General features: G+C 32.9%; 3 protein-coding genes across 4 annotated transcripts; all 3 read left to right on the top strand.

The window, feature by feature from the left end:
- Positions 1-6,939: 6,939 nt before the first annotated feature.
- On the top strand, positions 6,940-8,653 carry LOC111876291 (zinc finger protein CONSTANS-LIKE 16). The gene is made up of 4 exons (XM_023872845.3): positions 6,940-7,298; positions 7,508-7,984; positions 8,071-8,202; positions 8,277-8,653. The coding sequence occupies exons 1-4, from the start codon at positions 7,194-7,196 to the stop codon at positions 8,367-8,369; spliced, it is 807 nt and encodes a 268-aa protein (XP_023728613.1). The 5' UTR covers positions 6,940-7,193; the 3' UTR covers positions 8,370-8,653.
- Positions 8,654-11,244: 2,591 nt separating this feature from the next.
- Positions 11,245-12,616, top strand: LOC111876301 (dolichol-phosphate mannose synthase subunit 3). Of its 2 annotated transcripts, none has more exons than XM_023872857.3 (5): positions 11,245-11,399; positions 11,611-11,785; positions 11,918-12,058; positions 12,204-12,311; positions 12,446-12,616. In XM_023872857.3, the coding sequence occupies exons 3-5, from the start codon at positions 11,957-11,959 to the stop codon at positions 12,503-12,505; spliced, it is 270 nt and encodes an 89-aa protein (XP_023728625.1). In that variant the 5' UTR covers positions 11,245-11,399; positions 11,611-11,785; positions 11,918-11,956; the 3' UTR covers positions 12,506-12,616. The 2 variants fall into 2 exon arrangements, with proteins under 2 accessions (XP_023728625.1, XP_023728619.1); XM_023872851.3 differs by having other exon boundaries at positions 11,937-12,058.
- A 4,434-nt stretch (positions 12,617-17,050) lies between these two features.
- LOC111876315 (spermine synthase) lies at positions 17,051-19,849 on the top strand. Its single transcript, XM_042897502.1, has 9 exons — positions 17,051-17,242; positions 17,930-18,153; positions 18,247-18,368; positions 18,471-18,593; positions 18,689-18,793; positions 18,886-18,958; positions 19,051-19,318; positions 19,404-19,533; positions 19,635-19,849. The coding sequence occupies exons 2-9, from the start codon at positions 17,961-17,963 to the stop codon at positions 19,692-19,694; spliced, it is 1,074 nt and encodes a 357-aa protein (XP_042753436.1). The 5' UTR covers positions 17,051-17,242; positions 17,930-17,960; the 3' UTR covers positions 19,695-19,849.
- The last annotated feature ends 942 nt before the right edge of the window (positions 19,850-20,791 follow it).

Genomic DNA, 20,791 nt, shown 5'->3' on the forward strand with positions numbered 1-20,791 from the left:
TAGATCTATACGTGTAGTGATGCCTTCCATTCGGAAAGCCCTGGTCACATAGTGTAAGCGTAGTAGAGTGTCTTATAGAGGGATAGTGTGTTATACTCTGGATTCGTGTATTCTTCGGTATTATAGTATAGTAGTCCTTTATATAGTTCTTAGAGTTTTCTCTTATACGTGTAATAATTTGTCGTAATAGCCGTTATAGTGAGTATAGCAGTAGTAGAGGTAACGAGTAGTAGTCTTAGCTATACCTATTATAGCTAACTAGAGTGTTTGATTTCCAGCCTTTGAATAATAAAGGTATTGTATGGGATGAAGACTTTCATATCTAACACTAATATACATGATATATAACTAAGAAATCAACGACAATCGGTCGGATAACCGATACCCTAAGACCACATCAAACAAGAACAGGAAATAAGGCGAGCTATCGGTCCTAAGTCCTTCAAGCCTTACTTATATAAATATATTAGTGTAGATATATTTTAAAAAGAAAAGTGAATTTAAACACAGTTTTAAAAGCAGTTTAATAACAATTTTATTTTAAAATGCAATTGACAATCAACTAAAACAGTTTTATCGGAAAGCGGTTAAAAGTGTGGAGAAATCCCTTTTTGATGAAAATTGGTGAATCACATATGACTTAATAATAAATCCTGTAGCATTATACTTGTATCCCCCCCTTAAAACATGTAAAAACAGTTGAAAAGGTTCATTAAGGGGTATGAACTCACCTGTAGCAAGTGGATCGGGTGGAAGTGTCGGATAGGGGTTAAGTGTCAGCTCGGGACTGGAGAACACGCGAGGTTCCTATGTAATATGAAGAGATATATAATTGTATCTAATTAGACATTGAACTACTAATTATTTCAGTATATACACTTCTAGTCGCGAAAACACTTCAATTCAAGTGTTTGGAGTGACCCGAGTGACATCTATGGACGTATAAGGCTTGGATATGGAGTTTACTCTTCAAGAGTAAACTCCCAAGAGAGTTTATGGCCCTAATAACTCACTCCCCATGAGTTTACGGCCGTAAAATCATGGTGGGGCATTCTAGGGTGCCAAATGGCCTAATAACATTTGAGAGGTGTTGCTAGTTTTGGTTCTAGGGCTTTGGAAAGTAATTTGGACATTCTAAGGACCATTTGAGGAGTTTACGGAAGTAAACTAGGATTTTAAGGCCGTAAAATCTTATGTGTCCATTCAAAATGTGCTTTGGTGGTCCTAAGTCAATCACATATGATTCCAACTCATTTTACAAGCAAAGGGGTGAATTTAGGGCACCATTTAACCCATTTATAGGAGTTTACGGCCCAGGAACCCATCCTTGGGGGGTTTACGGTCGTGAACTCCTAAGGGAGTTGTTTTCATCATGTTTAAGGCTTCTAATTCGTTTGTGGTTGCTTCTAGATATTAGATCAAGGCTTATGAGGTGTGTAAATGGCATTTTAACACCTTAAAAGGAGTTTACTACCCATGAAAGGGTGTTTACAGCCCAAGCATGTTCTTGGGCAGTAACCTCATGTTTACTCACTAAATGATGAGTTCAAGGTGTTCCAAGTCCAATCCAATAAGTCCTTAAGTCGTATCTAAGCTCTAAAGGTGGTTTGGAAGAGTTTTAAGGCTCAAAAACCCCATTTACATGTGTTCACGGCCTAAGGATGTTCCAGGGCCGTAAACACATGTTTATGGTCCCATTCCACGATTTGAACACGAAATCGAAGGCTAAAGATGTTATACTATGAGCTAGGATAGTTGTCTTACCGATTTGGAGCTTGATTTGGATGATTTTTGGATCAAACTTGGCTTTCTAGTGAGAGAGTAGAGAGAGAGTAGAGAGAGGGTGAGAAAATTCAAAATGAAGTTATATTCAACTTTAAATATGGTTTAGGTTTGACACACGGTGAAATTCTACCCGATACCGACGTTAAACGGGGCTTATGGTTGCACCCGATTAAATTGTCGCAATTTAATGTTTTTGTAACTAAAACTTCTTAAAAGTATATTTAGGGTGTTTCCCGTATTCTTAATTTACTCCTACCTTTACGAAGTCATAGTAAAAGTACAAATTTTATTTGTTTGATCCCGATGTTAACGGAAAAGTTAAATAAATACGAGTTCTATTAACGGAAAACGGTTTACGGTGACGGAATAGTTTCGGGTTGTCACAAAAATGGAGGCCTATGCCATGGAATGGAGCCATAGCGGGGTAAAGCTAGCAACCCTGAGCCTCTAAAGCTCAATAGTGCCCAAATCTAAAGTCCAATACATCCTCAAAGGCTTAATACTCGGATTAACCCTTGAAATGGCCCAAATATGACAAAATACAAGCTAAGAAGAGGATCTAGATGAATAACAGCCAAGGCATAAGCTTTATACCTCCAAACATTCTGAAATGCTACCCAAGATCTAGATCTACTGCCTCTTCTTGAATCACCAAGGGTTTCCTTCTTTCTTCTAGCTTCAAATCACTAAAAAATGGCAAGGAAAGCTTAAGAACACTCAATGGATGCTTAGGGTTTCGAGAGTAGGTGAGGGGAGTGATGGAGGCTGGGGTGGAGGCCTGAAATGATGTTTAAATAGGGCACTAAGTCCCGAAATTAGGGTTTTCCAACCCATACCTGACTCGCCGAGCCAGTCTCCCCGACTCGTCGAGTCGGTTACTTAATCCGCAACACAGGACATGCTCCGACTCGTCGAGTTCTCCCTTGGACTCGACGAGTTGACCCTTTGACTTAGGGTTTTTCTTTCCCCTTCTTGGTGTTGCTAGATTAGGGGTGTTACATAAAACTTATACATATAATGTTGATTTCGTTTTTCATTTTTTATACATTTTTTGGGGTTTTGTTTTGTTTTTTTTTTTTTTTTTTCATAGATTTCTTCATCAACAAATGTTGTTAAAATTTAGCAAAAATACATAATATGCTAAACCATAATAGAAGATGAAAGTTTGTTCACATTTAGTTATTGAACTTTTTTTTAGAGGGAAACGAACTTCGGTCATAAGGTTAAATGTGAACAGTTTCAATAGTTCAGTGGCAAATAGAAAATGAAAAAAAGTGTAGTGACTAAAATGTGAACAAAATCGAAAGTTTGTTACCCTTTCAAGTCATTATCCCTTGTACAAAGGTTGCAAATTTCCTCCCCATGGTAAATATGTCTCCTAAGAGACTTGAACCCATGACCTCTCATTTGAGATGATCACTCCTTACCGCTAGGTCAAAGGCCTTTTGGTTTTCTTTTCTAATTAGATATTGATTTGTTCACATCAGACTTCAAAAAGAACTATTTTATTTTTTAAAATTATTTTAGGTGTTTAATCTCACACACACAATCACGATACAACGTCTGTCGCTACTCCTCCAAACGACTCTTATTGGTAGCATGCAAAAAATCAAATTGTGGCATATGAGTATTCAGAAGAAGGCAAAAGACAAATTTTAATTCCAATTTAAAAGAATAATAAGACATTTCATCATTTAATAGGAAAATTATACAAATTATACGAATGCATACTAAAAATAGAAAACTGAAATTTTGGTCCATATGTGTTTCCTATTACTCTTAGTGCATTTCAATGACATAAAATTGTTGATTTGGTCTTTTTAATCAAATTTAGTTGTTGGTTTTGTTGTCATCAACATATATATATATATATATATATATATATATATATATATATATATATATATATACACACACACAGAGAGAGAGAGAATCAATATCAAATAAGAAGGAAATTTTTGGTAGGAAGGTAAGAAGTTTTTTTTCTACATATTTTTTTCGCGAACAAACAAAATGAATCATTAGATGATTCATTTGTAAGATGATTCACAAAAAAACATCTCGATGATTCATTTATACAATGATTTTGTTGTTATTCACTAAAATTGTCACAAAAGTGAATTTTTTCTTAATTTACTTAAAAATGAATCATAAAGATGTTTTTTTGGGAATTTTTTCTTGTGAATCATCTTACAAATGAATCATCTAGTGATTCATTTCTTTTGTTCGTCAAAAAAATATGTAGAAAAAAAAACTTTTTACCTTCCTACCAAAAAAAATTTCTTACCGGATCTATATCCTATATCCTATATATATATATATATATATATATATATATATATATATATATATATATATATATATATATATATATATATATATATATATATAAAAGTCATCTCTTCTAATAATAAAAGAAAGTGGAGTTTGAGATTTACTGTTGATTTTTTGGTGAATTTTTTGAATTTTATCTTGAAAAAATACATGACACTATATATGAAAAACTCTATAAAAAATTAAGAGGAGATGACCTCACTTAAAAAATATAATTATATTTTTGGTCCTTTTTTAAGAAAGAATAAAACATCCATCCTGGTATTTTCCACTAAATAGACTCAACTGTTAAGTGTGTTTTGGTTTCTAATAATTGACAGATGTCCTATCGAGTTTAGGTGACTCATATAATGTAACTGACACGATTCTTCTACATCGACTCTACACTCCTTGGAACGAGACGATTTAGCCTCCCTTTTCTTTTTATTCTATGTTTTACCTTCACCGCTTATTCCATTATTACTATATAAAAAACTGACGTTCTTCTCCACCACTTTCTCTACCGACCAACTGCATCCACGATTTGGTATAACTATTGAATATTGTTCGCCACCGTCTTCTTTACCACCAGTCGGTTACCTCCACGCTTGGAATGAGTCTATATCACCACTGCTTACTACTTTGTACTATCTTCGTATACCCATTTTTTTTTCACCGATGTTTCTTTCGACAATCCCTATTACATCCCGTCTTCCAATAGCCATATGTCTTCTCTCTTCCCCTTCATCTTTCCTTCTCTACAAACATATCGGGTTAGGAGATATCAACTCATTTCCACCAATTTTAGGTCAAAAATAGAAAAATATAATATTTATATTTTTCTTTCTAGTACGCAACTTCCTTAGGTGTGCGACAACAGTGGTTTAGCATACAACAATTTTACACAACATGGCTAAGAAAAATACATCTAAACTGTCTTCCACAATCCTCACCACAAGCTCTTTTAAAACAAAACCCTATAAATCTCGTCATTCTGCATCATAAGGTTAATTGCTAGTACGTTTAGTCCTAAAATGATCTCTTCTTCAACTTCAATTTCATGATCCTAATTTCGACTACGTTCGTGAACCCTAATCCAGTAAAGCAAAGCAACATGTGCCATTTAGGTTTTGAATTACGATTTTCATAAATTTGAACCCTCTTGTGGAACAATTTAAGTAAGTTTTGGGATTTCGGAGGATTTCAAATACTCAACTATATGTTTTTTTTTTCAATAGCATGTACAATTTTTTATTTAATGAATTTGTTAAATTGTGGTTATTTGTTGCATATAATACCAATGGGTACTTGGAAAGTGGGAAGCTATTAGATTTGTAAATTATTTATGGTTTTGTGTTGGGTAACCATAATATGTTTGATTTTTGTATAAATGGTGCTTTCTATGAAATTTTAATAGGAATTTGAGCCTCTTGATTTAACAAGTTTCAAAAAAACTATTTACACAATATCCAATAGCATTAAACTTTGTCTTTGGTTCTGATGTTGGCCAAAAGATATTCAAAGCTTAAAGATTCCTTTATTTTATATAAATAGTTGCTATTATAACTTAATATTTTCAAATATGTTTGGCATGTATTATTGCTTTTTTTTTTTGAACCAACAAATACAAATATACTAATCTACTCCTAAACTAACACCTAATTCCACCTATGTCCACGACGGGACTTGAACCCTCGACCTCAAAGAGGGAGGACACCACCCGATACCGCTGGGCTAGAAGCCATTTGGTATGTGTTACTGCTTTTGATTTGTATTTGTAGAAGTGTTGATGCTTCTTTGATGACTATAGTCATCATACATTTATTTTCTTGTCTTAATTAGGATAGAAGGTGTGATAAATTCAGGTTAGCATTCATTATTATAGAAAAAAGTAACTACAATACCACATTATAGATAAATCATTTAACTCTATCTATATGAAATCTTGACTTAATTGAATTAATTATGGAATTATAATATATCACTCTCGTTTTATAATGTATATAAGCACAAAATTATTTTAAAAAAACTTAGCATTGAATATTTTTATAATGTACTTCTATAATATTTATTTTTATAGGGTTTAGGTCATTTTTGGTCACTTAACTTTTGATTTTGTACTCATTTGGTTACTTAATTCTTTTTAAGTTTTAAAAGGTTATTAAACTTTTGAATTTGTGCTCATTTAGTCACTTAACTTCTGGTTTGGTCACTTAACTTTTAGATTTGTACTCATTAAGTCACCTAATTTTTAAAATTGTGCTCATTTAGTCATTAAACTTTTGAAATTTTTTAAAAGCTTAGTGACTAAATGAGCACAATTTTAAAAGTTATGTGACTAAATGTGACAAAACCAAAAGTTAAGTGACTAAATGAACACAAAGCCAAAAATTTGATTACCTTGTAAAACTTAAAAAGAGTTAAATGACCAAATGAGTACAAAATCAAAAATTAAATGACCAAAAATAACGTAAACCCATTTTTTATAACATAAAGTTAATCATTAAAGGAGTCTTTTACCAAGTGCAAACCACATAATAAAGTTACGTTTTTTTTTTCTTTTTCTATTGCAACTTGTTAATAGAACAAACCTTCCACTTTTATCAAACCGTACTTAGCAAACCACATAACTGCACTACTAAACGAGCTTCTTTCTTTAATACAATTTTCTTTCTCTCATATATTGCTAAAGAGTATCATTGATTTCATATAATAAAACGTACTTTTATACATGTTTTTTGAAAGTAAAAAGCTTAATAAAACATCTGACAAGAATAGAAACGATGATAAGATGTCATATAAATGAATGAAAAAGGACACCAATATCATCAGAATACTAATCTGGTTTTATGGGTGTGAATCTTTCTCTCTTTTTCTTTTCTCTTGATGTCTTTTTGTTGTATAGTGGCGTTGTAGTTGTACTCTTTTACTAGTCTTGTTCTAGGGTTTTGCTTTGCTCAATGTGAAAAGGACTTGTCTTTTTCTCCACTAAAAGCCATTTCGGTGTGTTCTTTTTACTTCAAAGTTCAAAGAGTCGACCTTTCTTTACAGGAGAGCAAAATACGAAAAGGGTATTTTCTTGTTCAAACAAAGAAATGTCTGCAGAGACTGGCGTAACATTCCCTTACTTTCAAAGTTTCTCACCTGATGTTCAACAATTCGATGATCTATGTTACTCACACAAATCCAATTCGTGCTTGGTAATTGACTAATTTCACTTTTACTACTTCTATTCACATTTAATTCTTCTATTTGATTGTATCGAGCAATTGGTTCATCTTGTTGATTTCAATGGTGACGCTTTGGGCTTTTTCAGAATTAGGGTTTTCGCAATCTTGAATTGTAACTCATCGTAATTGATAGGTTTTTTCCTAATAATTGCTCGGTCCATTTTCTGTTTCTAATACAGGGGAGTGTGGTTCAGAGCTCTGTTATATCAGATTTCGATTTTGGGGGTGAAGGAGATCTTTTCAAAGCTCAAGAACCGATGATCGAGCAACCATTGGTTACTGTTGACGCTATGTCGGCGATCACTTGTGGAGAAGACGACCTTTCTTCACAAGAACTCAGTGTAACAGATATCCAGTCGTTTCAAAACGATGCATCTCTGAATGAAATATTCCATGAATTCAAAGAAATCTTGGCAAAAGAAGCAACCGAAACTTCACCGCTTTCAGAGGTCTTGAACTATAAATTCCCAGTTAGAACAGACGAAATCCCGATTGTGAAAGAAAACGTGCATCCACCTGGACAGATCGTGAAAAGTGTGAGCTCGGATTGTTTAAGCTCGATGGAATGGGTTCAGCCTGGTGTTTTGAACACTATGGAAGTGAACTTTGCAAATGTTTATGGGATGCGAAGGGCGTTTAGTGAAGGAGACATAAAGGTTTTATTTTTTTTTGTTTATGTTTCTGCATGTAGTTGGAAAAACCATGATACATGAATCTCAATTACTCGAGTTTTCCATGACAGACTCTTGATAATGGCAATGGAAGCCATAGACAGCCACATCTCATGAGTGAACACACCATGGAAGACCGTTGGCAGAAGCTCTCAAGATACAGAAACAAGAAGACAAAGAGGAATTTCGGTAGAAAAATCAAGGTATACTTTTTCTTTTTATAATGTTATATATTAACCATGGTGCAGGGTATAACATATTGAAAAAATGGTTTCAGTATGCATGCAGAAAGGCATTAGCAGACAGTCAACCAAGGATCAGGGGAAGGTTTGCCAAGACAGAAGAAACTGAAATCTTGAGAAAGTTTTAATGTAGAAAATGTAAAGAAGGAGATGTAGCCAACCTGGTCAAAGTCAAAGCAGGTTTTGTTAAATAAGGTTCTATTTTAGTTTAATTGTATGTTGTTATTAGATTAATTTCTTGTATATCCCAAATGTTAAACCCCAACTAGTTCTTGATATTCTCTTTACAAATTAGACTAGAACTAAAAGTACTTGTGTTGTTATGTATATATGTGATCTAAATGTATAATGTCACCTTGTAATAAAGAGGTATGTAATTTTGGGAGTAATAAGAGCAAGTATATTGATAGAATGATAGTGAAAGGTGATGATTTGAGTTTGCATTGATCAATCGGATGTATATGGGGAGGTTTGAGGATTAATGAAGAATATTCCATAGATGATGATAAATTATTCCAAGTAAAATATCTGGATGATAATCATGTATATGCTTTAAGGAACTACTACATGGATTTGAAACGTGATGTCAAGGAATTAATGATTAAGCCCTTACTTACACTTAAAGAAATGCAAAATGAAATACTTAAGAAATAAGTAAAGCACATCTTGCAAATAATGTCACACCATTTTGTGAAAATGTGTCTCTGTCCGCGAAACACACACATATTAAGATATAGGGTAAATTACACCATTTGTCCCTCGGGTAGGTGCCAAAAAGCACGTTTAGTCCCTATTTTTAAAAATTAACTCGGACCATCCCTCGTTTGCTTAAAACTTGCACACTGCGTCCCTAATATTCTTTTTTGTTGCAAATGTAGTCCGCACACATTTAAAATGACGATAATGCCCTTGGATATTTATTTTTTTAACTAATATAATACTATTTATAACTTACAGAAAAGAAATTAAATAAAACAACCCTCTCTTATCTTTATTTCTCTCAGTTACGCTCCACCTTCGACGTCTCTCTCTCTCTCTCTCTCTCTCTCTCTCTCTCTCTCTCTCTCTCTCTCTCTTTCGACATTCATTATCAACACCTACTCTCAGTTTCCCCAACCGATCTGCCCCATTCACTTCCAAACCCTTACGCTATTGTTATTGATCGAAGATAACAGAGTAACCCAAAACACCCACACCCACACCCACATGTGTTTAGATGCGACATCGAGATAGAATCCAAGTGAGATGGAGATGTAACACGGTATAGAGAGATGGGAGACAGAATTGACGAAAGGGAAAGAGGATACCAGAGGAAACAGGTGAGATGAAGATGTACCACAATATAAAGAGAAATACTTGATTTCAATTTTGATTTTGTGTTTCCTCCTTCTTCATCGTAATCAAATCTAGAAATTGAATCTGATTCCGATTTTGATTTTGATTTTGAGTTTCAGGTCATGTTAGGTTTGATTTTATTTCGATGGATTCATCTTGGACTTAATTTCGATCGTTTACTTGTTTCGACTTTGAAGATGAAGATACGTTGAGAGTTTGATTGCAATGAAATGTCGTGAATTCGTGCTTTTGATTGCTTATGGGTTTCATTTGTGTTGATTGAATCTAGTTGGTATTTTAAGGTTTCAAATATTGAATTGTTGTTTCGATGGTGATGGATATGATTCATTGAAATAACTTTCTATAGGAGCAGTTGATGGATCAATATGATCATTAGGATGGTATTGGGTGTTACCAAGAAGGCAGACAGGTTGAAATTGGTGATGGTCTCTAGTGTTCTTAAGGCAGATGGGGAGAACGAAGATACAGGATGGTGGTTTGGGGTCTGATTTTGGTTCACCGATTTGGGGTTTTGGATGGCTGTCAGGAATGGGTGAGAAGAGGGAGACGAAGGTAGAAGAAAACTGGGGAAAAAGAAGGGGAAGGTGTTTGCGGTGATAGGATGTGGTGGCATAGGTGTTGATATTGATAGGCGGTGGTGCCGGAGGAGCTGACGGTGACATGTGGTGGTGCTTTCGGATCTTGTTGCAGAAGCTGGGGAAATGGAAGGGGAGGGGGAGGGGTGAGGATATTTGTTTCATTATTATTATTTTATATTTAAACTGATAAAGAAATAAAAAAATGTAAAAAGAAATTATTAAGGGCAAAATAGTCATTTCATGTCAATAGGGATGAAGTCTGTAAGTTTAAAACAAACAAGGGACCATCCGAGTTAATTTTTAAAAATAGGGACTAAACGTGTTTTTTGGCACATGCACGAGGGACGAATGGTGTAATTTACCCTAAGATATAAGTAAAAATGCTGTGATTTGTTAGTTTTGATTGTGTATATCGATTAGCATGTTGGTCTAACATGTAAATTATCAAAGCTCAGCTTATTGAGTTTTATTCCTGTTTCATAGTAAAATTTCGATTTCATTCTTTTTTTCCAATTGAAGTATCTTTTGGATTTTATAAGCTTTTTTGTTTAAATTAAAAATTAAAAGCTCTTACTGCTGAATATTTTTTTTTCAAACTAAAAGCTCTCAAAAACAAAAACTATGTGTTGCACATGTCGATATACTGAGATTTTAGGATCCTGGCTAGGATCTTAAGATCATAAGTCACTCATATCCCACAATTTTATCTATTAATCTCGAAGGCATACCGTGACACCCGTGGTCCATTAATCTTCAATCAGATAAAACATTGTGACACTTATAGCATTCTCTTTGAAATTTTAGACCTTTAGTGATCACAATAACATTGTTTTTTTTTTCTTCTGCTTATATGTTTCTTTCTTAAGTTCTTGGATTTACGGCATCTAGATTTATTGTGCATGTTTAACTAATTTAGTTTATTCCATCGTCAATATCTTAACCAAAACATTAACTTATACCAATAAATAAGACCCTGTTGTATCTTTCAATCCCCATATCGTTTGATCTCAATTTGATTTTACCATGACAAACGTAAAAAAAAAAAAATGATCCAAAGTAATTACTTTTTATTCTTTACATTATGGCCTAATTTTTCTCCGGTCTACGCCTCATTTCTCTTGTCGGCCTCTCCTCTATCACAGAGAGCAGACGCGATCGGCGATTAGAGCCCTAACCGGACTATCGCAGCTGCCCAGCTCCACCATCGTCGGACCATCGAATTATGTAAGTTCTTTCTTTCCTTTAATTCTGGCTTTCGGTTGTGTCTTACGATTTTTTATTTCTGTTTCTAGTGTTCCTATTTCACGAATTCAATTGTGTGTCTTCCGATTTTTGATTCCTGTTTTCAAATGTGAACTTTGCAACCCAACAACAGCGACAATGTTTCTAACAAATTCTGTGCTGATTTTTGTTTCCAAATGTGTTCATATTTCAGAAGAGGCGTCAGTTCAAGACTCCTAAGAGAGAACTCTGCTAAATCTAATGAGATCAAACAGTATCTAGATCTTCCAAGATGAAGGCTTCAACTTCAAAAGAACAACAATAGATTGTCGTCAACATCGAATCCGTTTTAGAAAGCCTAATCTTTAACTCAGTTTAGCCATATCAAGGTAATCAGATGATCGTGTGAGCTAAATATCAAATTAGGTTGTGTAATTGGTAGATTTATCTTTCCAACTAATTTGAACATTGGTGGATTTCTTTTCAGTTGTATGATTTTATAATCTAATTTAACTTTTTAGGAGGGGTGTTTGTATGTAGGGTTTCAAAGTAATCATCAAATGAAACAAATAGTGAAGATTATGACATTGTTAGTGGCCATAACTGCTATGTGGATTAGCCTATTGCAGACTGCAATGATTCCACGAAGTTACACGTGGTTGGTGAGCTTCTTTCTTTTGCTGAAATATTTTAAGGCTGTGTTTGGCACTCAAAAAGCTTGTGTGCCAAACACAACCTAAATCTTTGTAGCCCACAGGTCTTGACAACGTTGTAACACTCATAAATCACATGTTCTTTATTTGGCAGCTGCCTTTGTATCTGATTGTGTCGCTAGGATGCTATGGCCTTTTAATGGTTGGTATTGGTTTGATGCAATTTCCAACTTGTCCTCATGAGGCCCTCTTGTTACAACAGGTAATAATTTACCTACATTTTCCTTATTTGTATTTTGTTTTTTCTTTTCAAAACCAGGTAGCTGGGAAAATTAGTTTTCTAAACAGTCATAAATATAATATATGTATCTATATATAATGGTTTAATTGCTATAGGATGTAATTGAGGCCAAGGAGTTCTTGAAGCATAAAGGGGTAGATGTGGGTTTTGATTGACAACAAAGGGATAATAACATTTTTACACTTTTTCTTTTATATTATTCTGATTCTTGATGGATTGCTTGAAGATCTTTTTAAATAGAAGTGTGGTTGAATTATTCTTCCCAATTGATATATACATTTGATACAATCATACAAAATATTTATATAAAAACTCATTGATCCAAAGTAATGTGGTGAAACCTTTAGTGGGTGACAAAGTAATACGGGTAACTATATCCTTACATTCTAAAAATATTTTTTTTATAATATTTATTAATTTTAAAGTTGGGAGGAAACAAGAAGAGCAAATAGGTAAATACTAAATAGTATGTGTCTTATTACATAAAGTTATTTTGGTTAGATTAAGTAAAAAAAATTGGATTAAATGCTTAACTCATTAAGCACATTAAGTCTAGAAGAAACCACCTCTAAAATTTGAACCAAACCTAAAAGTTGGTAACTTGGTATCTTGAAATAGTCATTGTAGTCTGTCCTTTTATGACTTTGGTTTTCCAGTTTCTAGAAAGAGTAAGGGGATTGTTGGCAAGATCTGGATTTTTAAGAGGTCTGAGGTTTGAACTTTTAACATGTTGTATTATTGGAACCTCCGAATTGTTGTGTTGAATCATAAAAATGATCATTTTATTCTCACGTTGAATTCAATGTTTGTATTTTAAAAAACAACTAAACCAACTTCTTGAATAATTATAAAAAAATAGACAAAAATGCAAATTTGGTCATTGTGGTATGTAATTTTTTTTAGATGTGGTCAAAACTACAATTTTCTTGGATTAATGGTATTTTTTTATGAGGTTTGTACGTGGTTTTAGTCAATGTCCAAACTGAAACGATTATTATATTATTTTTCTTTATTTTTTAAAGATTTTTTAAATATTTAATAAATATTAAAAAGAAACGCGCCCATTCTCTCTCTCTCTCTCTCTCTCTCTCTCTATATATATATATATATATATATATATATATATATATATATATATATATATATATATATGCTGGAATTTTTAATGTATTTTCGAAACACGATCCTTTTTTATACTAAAATGCAAAAATTAAAAGGTACAAATGAAAAATTAAGAGATTGTCTTTGTCTTTTGATTGAAAATTCAAGATGTCAAGATGCTGCCAAACAACTCATATTCTTTATACATATTATGATATAATTGTATAATGACCACCCATAATAGCTATGTATAAAACCTTTTTTAACCTACAACATCAATTTATAACTAATAAATTACATCAATTGTATTGATAGCAACATGTTGCTATTATATACAAAACAATATAAGTAAACAATTAGAATCGACAAAAATAAGACGCAAAACAAAATAGATATCATGTATGATTGCTGCAACTAGTGACCAATAAATTTAACAAAACACCGCCACCAATCCTTAAACACAAAGCTCTTTGAGTAAAAAAGCATATCGAGCAGTAGTGAACCTGAATGAGAGATACCGATGGGAAGAATATCTACACAGATCACAACAATAATAAATATCAGAAAACTGTAAAGGATTATATTACACTAGATAAAAAAGAGGGCGGAGGATGAACCTGAATTAAAGAAATGATCATGAGAACCATAATGACACCGAACAAGAATGACCCCAAGAAGTTGTGGTTGGAACCTCTTTTTGTAGCCTAAAAACTGAACATAGTCAATCTAACCACCACCATCACAGTTAAAATAGCAGCTTCCAGAATCACCTTGCATGCAATATTATCTGATCCATTACACATTCGCATACTTGGTGCAAAAAAATCATCTACTTTGATCTTTTAATTAAGATATTAGGTTTTGAGTGACATACTCAATGTAACATTGTTATAATTGTGTAATAGATATGATAATTACGGTGCTAGAATCAGGGGTGGATTTATGGGGGTCACCAACAACCTCTAACTTTCCGGCCGCAATGGAAAAATTTTCGAATTTTTTTCAAAATTTTATTTTTTCTACTATCATGCAACTCTTGACTTTCTCGTGCACCCACTATTGTGAAATCCTACGTCCGCCCCCGGCTAGAATTACCTAAGAAATATGTTTACATGGAATAATGGAGACGATGCTTAACGCTAGTGAATGCGCATGTCAAACCGATTACAAATGCAAGAGAGATGGTGAAGATCACATGAAGAACATAGTTGATTAGATGAAACTGATGATAGTAATACAACGGGCACAAGGTTGTACAAACACAAAACCGCAATCAAAGTTACAATATCACGTATTAAAAGCAAAATGGAAGTTACACATACATCAAATTAAATAATCACATAAACATTTCATTAATCGACGATTGACATAACCAAACAAGAACAAGGTTAATATCAAATTGTAACTAAAAAAAAAAATAAAATAAAAAACTCACCATCAATTCACGCTTGCAATAGAAATGTTACAAAGAAATAAGATGACATTGATTCTAGAACTTATGAATGGTGTGATGATGAGAACGGTGTAACAAAGGAACAAACTGTTCACTGCGAGTAGTTGTCGTGAAAGTGACAATGGGATGATAAGAGACCACATCAAGCACAAGGTTGTCGGTGGCGATGGTGGCATTGAAGAGGCATTAACCGGCTGGTGGCGGAGAGGTAGTGGTGGAGAGGGGAGCAAGGGGTCGATGTCGTGTGAAGAGGAAATAGAAAAAGAAAAGTGTTGTCTGATTTTTTTAATTCAGATATGCATCCATCTCTTAAAAATGAAGAGGCAATTGATTTATTATTACCTTAAACATCAGCCCCTCAACAAAAGTTCGGACATGTAACAACTTTTGAAATTCTAATCATGTAAATTTACCCTAAATTATAAATAAGATGTATTGTGTTATAAGCAACCATCTCTTAACCACTAGCTATAATACCTTTGTCATCCGTGTCGTATAAATTAATCCAAGTTGCATCATCATACTTCTCAAAGTTTTTCATATTCATTTCAATAACACTAGTCGTTTTTTTAGGTTTTAATAAAAAAAACTCAAAGTGTTTTAATCATTCATTTCAATAATACTATTCAATTTTCTAGGTTCATCTAGCATTGCTTTCTTTATTATTTGTCCTTAATTGATAACTCTCTTGAGTGATCCTCTTCACATCTAGACTTTAATAATACAATCAACCATGTGACAAATGATAAAGCCAAATATCACTAACATTGATAGATTCTCACTAAAATGTTACGAAGTATTCAAACTTTCCCTACTGAACTTATCTACACCAACGAAGGTTTATAGTCTCAGGTTGGATCCGAAACCGCTAAAACATTGGTTTAGACAAACAAACAATCAAACACACATATAAGAAATAAGTCACATTTCTCAGTTCATGCATGTATTAAGATGAAATAGACATTCTTAATTTTTCTAAATGCCTAATAATGATATCCTAATCCATTTGTTCAAGCTAAAAAGACATACTCAATTTCTCTAAATGTTCACATCTCAAAAACGATTATATGTAACCTTAAGTTGTTGAGGGACTGACCTTCAACGTAATAATAATTTAGGAATAATGACATAGTAACAAATTTTCTGTAGTATTTCAAAAATATCATTGGACTATAATGCCTAGTTCCCGGGTTTTAACAAAGAAAAAAGAAGAAGGGAAAGAAAGTAAGGAGAGAAAAGAAGATAAATGAAAGGAAAATAAAATTGTATTTTGTGTTCCCGAGTTGGAGAAAAGTGAAAGAAAAATTAAACATTTTAATATTTTCTTCTAAATCCTTCGAAATTGGACGGAAAGTCAGGAGAAAAGTTTTTATTTATTTTCTTTCCACTACCTTCCTTTAATGAAACGCAAGAACACAAAATTCTTTTATTTTCTTCTTGCTTCTATCAATTTCCCTTCTTTTTTCTCGTTAAGTTGAACTCGGAACAATATGTAAATGTTGTAGAAGATAGTAAATGTTTACTTTTGTATTTAAAAGACTATTGTTATCGAGAAAACCTACTAATCCCGGTTAAAACTAATTTTTAAGAACAAAAATAAAAGTTATTTATTTCTAACAACTTTTATTTAATTCAATAATATTTTATAAAGTTTATTACATGTTTATATTATAAATATATACCCTGCTTTCATCATCTCCTATGTAAATCCTTTTATTTCGAGATGAGACAAAACAAGATATTCATCATTCAAAAACAAACAAAACTTGGAATTTCCAATAATTTTATGAATAAGCTGATAAATACATTGTTTAATTTCTATAGTAATGAATCTCATAAATATAACATTGCTATTTCGACATGCTAGTAATAATAATTTAATTGGAAATAATATATTTAAGTATATATATCAAAGATCGAAACATAATTTATTATTGTATTATTTTTACAATAATAATGGTATGAATGTAATATGTATGGTAGCCTATTTTCTTCGGTCAAAGAATATTTCTTTTCCATAAAAAAAACGGTAGAAAAAGAAAAAGATACTTGTTTTATATTGCTTCCACGTCACAATACCAGGACAAAACAGTCATTTCACTAACCTCTCCAACCATATTTATACACATGTGTCCATCCCGTTGCACCATTTTCATCGTCTCCATTCCAACTACGAAAAAGAAACCCCAAGACGCTACGACCAGAAAAGTGCGCGACTGTGCGCTTTTCTGCACTCTTTCGGTTCTTTTTTTTTTTTTGGTTCTCCCCTTTCCTGAAATTTTGTATAGATTACACATATTCATACACATTTAGATAATCAGAACTGACGCCATCACAGGTATATACGATTTCATCTATGGTTTCGCTTCAAACGGACGTTTTTCGTGTATCGTTTGCCTTTTTCATCTCTTTTAATCGAATGCTTATGGTTCTGTCTCCGTCTCTGTTTGATCGATTGATGGGGAAATTTAAGTATCCAGCGCCTTGTTTTATCCTCGTAGTCATAATTTCAGTCGTTGTAGTCGCTTTTCCCCTTTAATCGTTTAATCCCTAGCTATTTTTTCAACAGTCTGGTAGTGGTCAAGAGTAAAGTTTAAGTACTTTGTTTTATTATGGATAAATTGCTTATGCATCCAAAATGTTGGTATAGTTTTCTCTCTTTGACACGGTTCTTGATCTATAGCTTCAATGACACGCTGTTTACATGTGCCTTCTTGTTAAAAGTGGAGAGTTACTTTACGTAAATACTTATACATTCATTGTGATATTAATTGCAGATTTTTTTTTTTCTGTCTTACTTTTAATGGAATTACCTTACATAAATATCAGATGTTGTATCTGTTTTTCATACAACTTACACTAGTAATCTGTCCTAATTAGTTAATATGAATTCAATAGTATAAGAATGCCATTGGTGTGTTTTATCTGTTTCTGGTTGTTTGATTCATTTCTTTCATGTTCATGTTATTATATTATCATTTTTTAAAGCATCATTCATGTAATAAGTTGAAATTCTTTTGGTTAGAGGCTGGAGCTGGACAAGAAAAGGCGAATATATGGAGGGAGACGCAGGAAGAGATTTGGGATGCCAGAAGACTATGGATGGGAAGGTGAATGAGGACAGGTGTCACACTGATATCCCTTCTTGTTGCCTGAAAGCTCAGGCATACACCCCTGACCCTGAGCTTCAAGCCAACTGCCATGCAACAGTTGTTTCTGGATGGTTTTCTGAACATCAATCTTCTTCTGGTCATTCGCTCATTCCCTTTCTTTCTTCACTTATTTGTATACATTTTGTAATTTGCATTCCATTTTGACCCTTTTTTCCATTCTCCTTTTCAGATAATAAGGCTAAAAGAATGTACTTCCACAATCCCATGTGGCCAGGGGAAGCACATTCATTGGCTGTAGAAAAGATTTTGTTCAAGGAAAGGTCAGAATATCAAGAGGTCCTGGTTTTTGAGGTATCACATTCACATAACACATTTCAACATTAACAAATCCTGTATTTGAATTTCTGTATTATATATTATTAATTATTTATTTGATTTGGATTTGGATTGCAGTCTGCAACATATGGAAAAGTGCTTGTTCTTGATGGGATTCTTCAGCTGTCTGAGAAAGATGAATGTGCATATCAGGAGATGATAGCTCATCTTCCCCTTTGTTCCATCAAATCACCCAAAAATGCAAGTTCTTGTTTATTTCTTTTCTTGTGACACTGATATTTTCTCTAATTTATAAAACTAAATGTATATTGTGGTGTTGTGTTGTCTATCTACAGGTTCTGGTTGTGGGTGGTGGTGATGGAGGGGTACTTAGGGAAATTTCTCGCCACAGCTCCGTAGAATTAATTGATATATGTGAAATAGATAAGATGGTTATAGATGTATGTTATGAAAAAATAAAAAAAATAAATCTTTTGTTTCTTGTTTGATCTATACAGATTCTCATTGTGAAATTTAATTTTCTTGATTGTAGGTTAGCAAGAAGTTTTTCCCTGAGTTAGCTGTTGGATTTGAGGATCCTCGTGTTCATCTTCATGTTGGTGATGGTAATATTTTTTCAAGAATGTTTATATTGCTATTTTATTATAATTGTTTCTTTGGTATCTAATTTTTATATATATATATTTTTTTACAATAGCTGTTGAGTTTATAAGGAACATACCAGAAGGAAAGTATGATGCTATTATCGTTGATTCTTCTGATCCTGTGGGTCCCGCTCAAGAACTTGTGGAAAGGCCTTTCTTTGAGATGTTAGCAAAAGCTTTAAGGCCTGGTGGTGTTCTTTGTAACATGGCTGAAAGCATGTGGCTCCACACTCATCTTATTCATGATATGATTTCTGTTTGCCAAAAAATATTTAAAGGATCTGTTCATTATGCATGGGCCAGTGTCCCCACATATCCAAGGTACCATTTTTCTTTTTTTTTTTTTAAACAGAAAAAAAAAAGATATTTTAATAATTTAATGCAAGTAAGTTATTTGGTTATGCAGTGGTGTAATTGGATTCATTTTGTGCTCAACGGAGGGCCCGCCTGTTGATTTTAGGAACCCTGTAAACCCTATTGAGAAGCTACAGGGAGCACTCGAGCATCAAAGAGAACTCAAATTCTACAACTCACAGGTGTGTTTGAGTTTTTTTATCACTTGATATGTTATATACTTTTTTTTTTTTTTTTTTTATATTAAGAATTTGATATAAATTGTTGTTACTTTATATGACAGATGCATAGAGCTGCATTTGCCTTGCCATCATTTGTTAGGAAGGAGGTGAAATCTCTTTGATTGTTTTCTTATTATGTCTTCTGTCTTGTGTTAGTGATACTCTTGTGGGTGTAGACTTATGACATATTGGAATTAAAATAATGGTGGGATTTGGAAAAGATTTCTTTGTCTATTGTATGTGAATCCAATTTACAATTGAGATTTTTCTTGCATCATTTGGTTATGGTTAGAAATTAATGTTTGATGATCCTATGATAAATGATTCATGTAGCTGGTTGATGTTTTTTCCATGGATATAGATGTATGTTCTTTGTTGTTTGTATGTGTTTAGATGCTATGACATGATATCATGCCACACTAGGATTTGTTGAGAGGCAATGATAACATAGGATTTGTTCTTGAGTTATGATGATATTAAGAAAATCATAAAATCCCCTCCAATTGGCCTCAAATTCCCAGTTTGAAGTTAGGGATAACTAACGTTTTATAGCCTTTACATAGCTATCTGAAATCTAATTGGTTTGATGGAAATGAGAACCAACTTTTTACCAAGTTCTTAACTTCAAGACAAAATGTAATAGTTGTTTTTAAAAGTAAACACACACATCCTATAAAATGATGTATTTGTCATTATGCATTTGTGTTTTTTCTTTCTTACAAAACAAAACAACTTTTTAAAAAAATTATTAAAGTGCGACTTGGATTCTATTGACCTGAACAAGTGACTTGACCCGAAACAAAGTGAAGAAACATGCACGTCATTTCGAAGGGATAAGGTATGAACCTGTTTAGTTATTTCTGATTTACTTGTATATGTATTTGGCTTAATAATATTCATAACTAGAATTTCTAATGTCTCACTTTGAAAACAATGGGTAATATAAGTGTTCCCTAGTTTATGTCCATTCATGTAGAATTGTAGGTCACATCAATTGAACCACATTAATTATCTATGTGATTTTATTTTATTGTTTTTCCTTGATTGCTTGTATAACAAGAATTTTTAAATCTACTCTAATAAATCAAAGTTTTTTTTGTCATCATCACACTCTCATTCAATTTGTCAAATGCCATTTTGTGGTTATTTTGAATTAATTTCTTTTCCACATTTCATTTTATGAGTTTTTCTATTTTGATAAATTCCACATAATCTTTAA

The sequence above is a fragment of the Lactuca sativa genome, chromosome 8 (assembly GCF_002870075.4).
Source record: "Lactuca sativa cultivar Salinas chromosome 8, Lsat_Salinas_v11, whole genome shotgun sequence".
In the NCBI taxonomy this organism is placed as follows: Eukaryota; Viridiplantae; Streptophyta; class Magnoliopsida; order Asterales; family Asteraceae; genus Lactuca; species Lactuca sativa.

What these genes read in the sequence shown, in the direction of transcription:
- LOC111876291 (XM_023872845.3), top strand. Translation starts at nt 7,194, where the DNA reads ATGTCTGCAGAGACTGGCGTAACATTCCCTTACTTTCAAAGTTTCTCA. An exon ending in TTAGTGAAGGAGACATAAAG is followed by an intron (nt 7,985 to 8,070) that starts GTTTTATTTTTT and finishes TTTCCATGACAG; the next exon opens with ACTCTTGATAATGGCAATGG. An exon ending in ATTTCGGTAGAAAAATCAAG is followed by an intron (nt 8,203 to 8,276) that starts GTATACTTTTTC and finishes AAATGGTTTCAG; the next exon opens with TATGCATGCAGAAAGGCATT.
- LOC111876301 (XM_023872857.3), top strand. Translation starts at nt 11,957, where the DNA reads ATGAAACAAATAGTGAAGATTATGACATTGTTAGTGGCCATAACTGCT. An exon ending in CACGAAGTTACACGTGGTTG is followed by an intron (nt 12,059 to 12,203) that starts GTGAGCTTCTTT and finishes TTTATTTGGCAG; the next exon opens with CTGCCTTTGTATCTGATTGT. An exon ending in AGGCCCTCTTGTTACAACAG is followed by an intron (nt 12,312 to 12,445) that starts GTAATAATTTAC and finishes TAATTGCTATAG; the next exon opens with GATGTAATTGAGGCCAAGGA.
- LOC111876315 (XM_042897502.1), top strand. Translation starts at nt 17,961, where the DNA reads ATGGAGGGAGACGCAGGAAGAGATTTGGGATGCCAGAAGACTATGGAT. An exon ending in CCATCAAATCACCCAAAAAT is followed by an intron (nt 18,594 to 18,688) that starts GCAAGTTCTTGT and finishes GTCTATCTACAG; the next exon opens with GTTCTGGTTGTGGGTGGTGG. An exon ending in TCATCTTCATGTTGGTGATG is followed by an intron (nt 18,959 to 19,050) that starts GTAATATTTTTT and finishes TTTTTACAATAG; the next exon opens with CTGTTGAGTTTATAAGGAAC.